General features: G+C 33.9%; 1 protein-coding gene across 1 annotated transcript; it reads left to right on the forward strand.

The window, feature by feature from the left end:
- Nucleotides 1–432: 432 nt before the first annotated feature.
- LOC120279493 (subtilisin-like protease SBT5.3) lies at nt 433–4,165 on the forward strand. Its single transcript, XM_039286424.1, has 11 exons — nt 433–530; nt 621–715; nt 792–889; nt 964–1,122; nt 1,237–1,348; nt 1,947–2,469; nt 2,543–2,634; nt 2,713–2,961; nt 3,055–3,169; nt 3,244–3,457; nt 3,531–4,165. Exons 1-11 carry the CDS (start codon nt 438–440, stop codon nt 4,070–4,072), a joined length of 2,292 nt encoding a protein of 763 aa, XP_039142358.1. The 5' UTR covers nt 433–437; the 3' UTR covers nt 4,073–4,165.
- The last annotated feature ends 955 nt before the right edge of the window (nt 4,166–5,120 follow it).

Below are 5,120 nucleotides of genomic sequence, written 5' to 3' on the forward strand. Positions count from 1 at the left end.
TCGGATACATTATGATGGTGTAAACATAAGGAAAGGCAACGAAGAAGACAAAGTGCCTTAAAATTATGAAGGCGTTATCACTTTGATATAGCTAGTGAGGAATTAACCTTATATTAGATTCAATTATTTAATTTTAAATTACCTTTAAAAAAAATCTCATGTAAGTAAGATTTAACAGATTTTGTTTAAGTTTTGGATACGTTCATTCGCACCAAGATATAATTAACAAATTTGTACTTGTCTTTATTCATTTTGTTAGTCCATTACATTTGTTGAAACTGACCTATTAAAACATGTATATAATCTTGACTGTTAGAAATATTGTTAAAATTCACATCTGAATGAAAACAAAATATTGTTGAGAATAATTAAGCTACATAAATCACTGTAACATTGTAAAAGGGAAGATAATTTTAGAGAGTGAAACACAGAGAAAGATGGAAATGATGTATAGGAGAACTCTTCTTTGTTTTCTGTTCTTCTTTTCATGTACCCTTCTTCTTCAGCAGCAAGCCTTTGCAGACAAAAAAGTTACCAAGATCTCAAAACTTTCTTTTCTAAATATTTCAATCAAAGATGTAACTAATCTTCATCTTCTTTAATTTTGTTTTTCCATGCAGTCTTATGTTGTTTATCTTGGTGGTCATTCTACCAACTCTAATGAGGAGATTATTGTGAATTCTCATCATGAACTCTTAGGATCAGTCATGGGAAGGTGCATTTCATTCATATATACATATGTATGTACACATTCATTAATTACTAATATTTATGCATGCATGTTAACGTAGTAAGGAGAAGGCCAAAGAAGCAATATTTTACTCTTATACAAAGGCAATCAATGGATTTGCTGCAGTGATGGAAGAAGATGAAGCAAAAGAGATCTCAAGTACTTAGAATTTTAACTTTCTTTTTTCTTGTTTCTTTTATACTTAACTGAAATTCTTGCTTCTTGTTGTTTAGAGAATCCGGAAGTTTTATCGGTGTTTGAAGATAAAGCTAAAATGCTTTACACAACTCACTCTTGGGATTTCGTTGGTCTCCCCAACAACATCCCAGCTTCATCTCTGATTCCGAATGTGAATGGCAGCACTGATGTAATCATCGCACACCTTGACACTGGTATATATACATAACACATTAGTTATTTATGTGAAATATTCATTGAAGACATTGACTAATTAAATTTCATTTCTAAAGTTCAATCACTTTTTTTTTAATTGTTTGTGTGGCTAGGTGTTTGGCCTGAATCAAAGAGCTTCAGTGATGATGGAATGGCTCCAATCCCATCAGAATGGAAGGGAATTTGTCAGAATGAAAACATAACAAAAAATTTTACCTGCAACAAGTAATGTTTCTTTATGTTACTTGCTTTTTAATTAATTTTCTTAATTACTGTAAGGACTAAATCATGCAGATATGAAACAACTGTGCCATTATTCCAAGTGATGAAAACCTAATTTAGTCATTACATTACTCAATTAATGTATTAAATCGATCGGTTTATGTGATTTGATGAGTCTTATTGGGAATACTGTCGCAATAATCTGTGAATCAAACCCAAATGCATCTCTCATTATTATTTAATGTGATCAAACTCTAATTTCTTCATCGTAAGAACAATACAATTCAAACTGATCTCAACTTAAGTTTATGTGATTCAGTTGATGTGCTCTTATGAAAATACTCAGACATGCAGTAGTCGCCTATGAATCAAACCCTAATGTCATGCAAACTCTAACTGTCAGAACACTGTTGTAGAAGTAAATAGCCTATCATTAATTCGAACATTAATACTGAATCTCTTCTTTATTATTATTATTATTATTATTATTATTATTATTATTATTGCATGTGATCAAACCATTTGTTGCTTGCTATTTCATGCAAGAATTTCATATATATGTAATGTGTTGCAATGGCATCATTTATTTCGTCATTTTCAGGAAATTGATTGGAGCAAGGTACTACTATGTTGGTTATCTCAAAAATGGTGGTTCGACTAAAAACACTAAGATTGGCCCCCGTGACGACATAGGACATGGGACTCACACACTCTCCACCTCTGGCGGGGCCATGATTCCCAATGTCAGCTTCTTCGGCTTTGCCAACGGCACATTGAGGGGTGGCTCACCTCATGCTCGTGTTGCCATGTATAGGGTGTGCTGGCAAGACGGAGGATGCTACGATACTGATGTACTTGCAGCATTTGATGATGCAATAAATGACGGTGTCAATTTGCTATCAATATCTCTCGGTGCTGATCCAGCGCCTTATTACGAAGATTCAATCGCCATTGGATCATTTCATGCCATCCAGAAGGGTATCATGGTTATCTGTGCGGCAGGAAATTCTGGCCCTTACTCAGCAACAGTTACCAATGCCGCACCTTGGATTTTCACTGTCGCAGCTGGCACCACAGATAGAGAACTTCTTTCAATTCTTCAATACAATGGAAAATCCATCAATGTACTAATTAATTCTTTTATTTTGTCAAATTCTTTTGATTGTTATCTTTGACTAACTATGTTCTGGTTATCAGGGAGTGTCACTTACACAAGGACTTCCAAGCAATAAACCTTACCCAATTATCACTTCAACAAAAGCTTTTTTAAATTCATCGAGTGACAATCTGTAAGTATGAGCTTGACATATGATTATTACAAGTGTTGTTTTATTCTAATTGTCAATCTTAATTGATTGAATTTGCAGTACTGATGCTTGCCTGCTGGATACTTTAGACCCTGCTAAGGTGAAAGGTAAAATTATTGCCTGCAATATAGGCCCAGAAACGATTAAATCTCAGATCAATGAAGTAAAAAGAGCAGGCGGCGTCGGAGTAGTTCTTGTGAATGATGTCACATTTGGCGATCAACTCTTGGGATATCCTTTTAACCTCACCACCATCAATATCGGTTATGATGATGGTCAAAATCTCTACAAATACCTCGCTTCTAACAAGTACATATATAACCCTTTTTCTTACTAAGATCAAGATATTGATGTTATGTTGATGGTGCTTGATGTTGTTTATGTTTTTGATGATTTTTGTAGGTCGGCAATGGCTTATATTTTATGTGAATTAACTACGTTTGGAAACAAACCAGCGCCGCAAATAGCTGATTTCTCGTCTCGAGGACCGAACATTATCAATGAAGAGATCCTCAAGGTCAGCAAAACTAGTTATTCTTCATCTTCATTTTCTTCTTCTTAACAATAAGATAATTTTTCTTTTGAATGCAGCCAGATATCATGGCACCAGGATTTGAAATTCTTGCCTCATATTCGGAGGCTGTAAGCCCGTTTGAAGATCCTTCAGATTCACTTCATTATCCTTATGCTTTCTTGTCGGGCACATCAATGGCAACCCCTCATGTTTCGGGTCTCGCTGGTCTTCTCAAAAGCTTAAACCCTACTTGGAGCCCTGCTATGATCAGATCAGCAATCATGACTACTGGTATTTATATATAACTCGATAATTATGTCTAAATAGCAACTATTCTTGACCTAAATAATTTTGCATTATGTAGCTACTATTCTTGATAACAAAGGCGGTGTCATCACTGATATGGCATCTATGGCCCCTGGCACACCATTTGATTATGGAGCTGGACAAATACAAGCTAGCAAAGCAATGGATCCTGGGCTGGTTTATGATTTGACTCCTCAAGACTATGTGAATTTCTTGTGTGCACTTGGTTACAATTCAACTGAGACGAAACTGTTCATTGGTAAACAAAAATGCCCTTCGACACCGATAGAAATCCAAGACTTGAACTACCCTTCCATCACCATTGCTAATCTTTCTGGTACTGTGATAATAAACCGGACATTAACCAATGTAGGAGACGAAGGCAAGTACAATGTCTCCTATGTCGCACCAAAAGGCACATCAATGATGGTGCTCCCGACTAAGCTGAACTTCGGCAAATCTGGTGATTCCAAAAAATATCTAGTTTTTGTTACTGCAGTCAATCACACAAACAACGACTATCAGTTTGGAATGCTTACTTGGTCTGATGGGAAGCATTCAGTGAAAACTCCTTTGGCCGTGAAGATGCATCATAAGTAATGTTTGTATTCAGATTGAATGGTTTCATTTAGTGGTGTTCTTCTATTGCTTGGGTTAGTTTTAGGATTTATGAAATAAAAGTGATTCAAAGAAACCAAGCAATTTTTATTACCTTTTATTTGTTTGTGTTTAATTGTTAGAGAAATATAAAGTGTCTCCTTAAAGAGGTTTGTTCTCTCATATATCATGACTTATTTATTTTTTAAGAATAAAATCGTTTTGCGTTTTTATTTATGGCAACTAGAAACTTATTACTAAATTATACATCTTTATATATTCTTTTCAAATATAGGAATTATATTTGTTGATATAAAGTTTACAAGAAAAGCATATCCTTCATACTTCTTAAAATATATAGCTTACTCACCAGGGTTTTTTTTTACCTGCTCACACACATACACATACTTCTAAAAATAAAAGAAAAGGCAGTTCAGTAATATCATGATATTGAATGGTATGGGACTCTCCATGCAATTAACTTGAACCTCTCCTCATGAGCGTAGCCATCCCATTTTCAATCACCTCCAAATCCTACCCTTGATTGAAAATCACAAACAAATGCGTTGTTGCCTTGGTAAAAATATCTGCACCTTAGATTTACCGAATAGGTTTCCCGAATGATATGGATGCCCAACTTGTTATCAACATCCTCATTCACATCATTATTTTTTTTTTATATAAACTTCAAATTTAAACCTTAAAAATCCTTAAATTTTTAAATTTTTTTTAAAAAAATTATAAAACTATATCTAAAATCTTAAACCCAAATACTACCAAATGTATACACCAAAAATCTAAAACCTTAAACCCTAAATAATAAACCTTAAACCCTAAATTATAAATCCTAAACCCTAAACCCTAAATCCTATGCCTTTTGTGATTTCCAGTTTAGGGTTTAGAGATGGGGTTTTTCAGTTTATCATTTATATGTTTATCTTTTACGATTAAATGCTTAAATTTAGAATTTTGATAATAAAGATAAATTTATTTTTTTTTTAAAAAAAAAGAGATAAAGAAAGAATGACGTGGATGCTGGTCATTCGGAAAA

This window comes from Dioscorea cayenensis, chromosome 16, assembly GCF_009730915.1.
Source record: "Dioscorea cayenensis subsp. rotundata cultivar TDr96_F1 chromosome 16, TDr96_F1_v2_PseudoChromosome.rev07_lg8_w22 25.fasta, whole genome shotgun sequence".
NCBI classification, from domain to species: domain Eukaryota; kingdom Viridiplantae; phylum Streptophyta; class Magnoliopsida; order Dioscoreales; family Dioscoreaceae; genus Dioscorea; species Dioscorea cayenensis.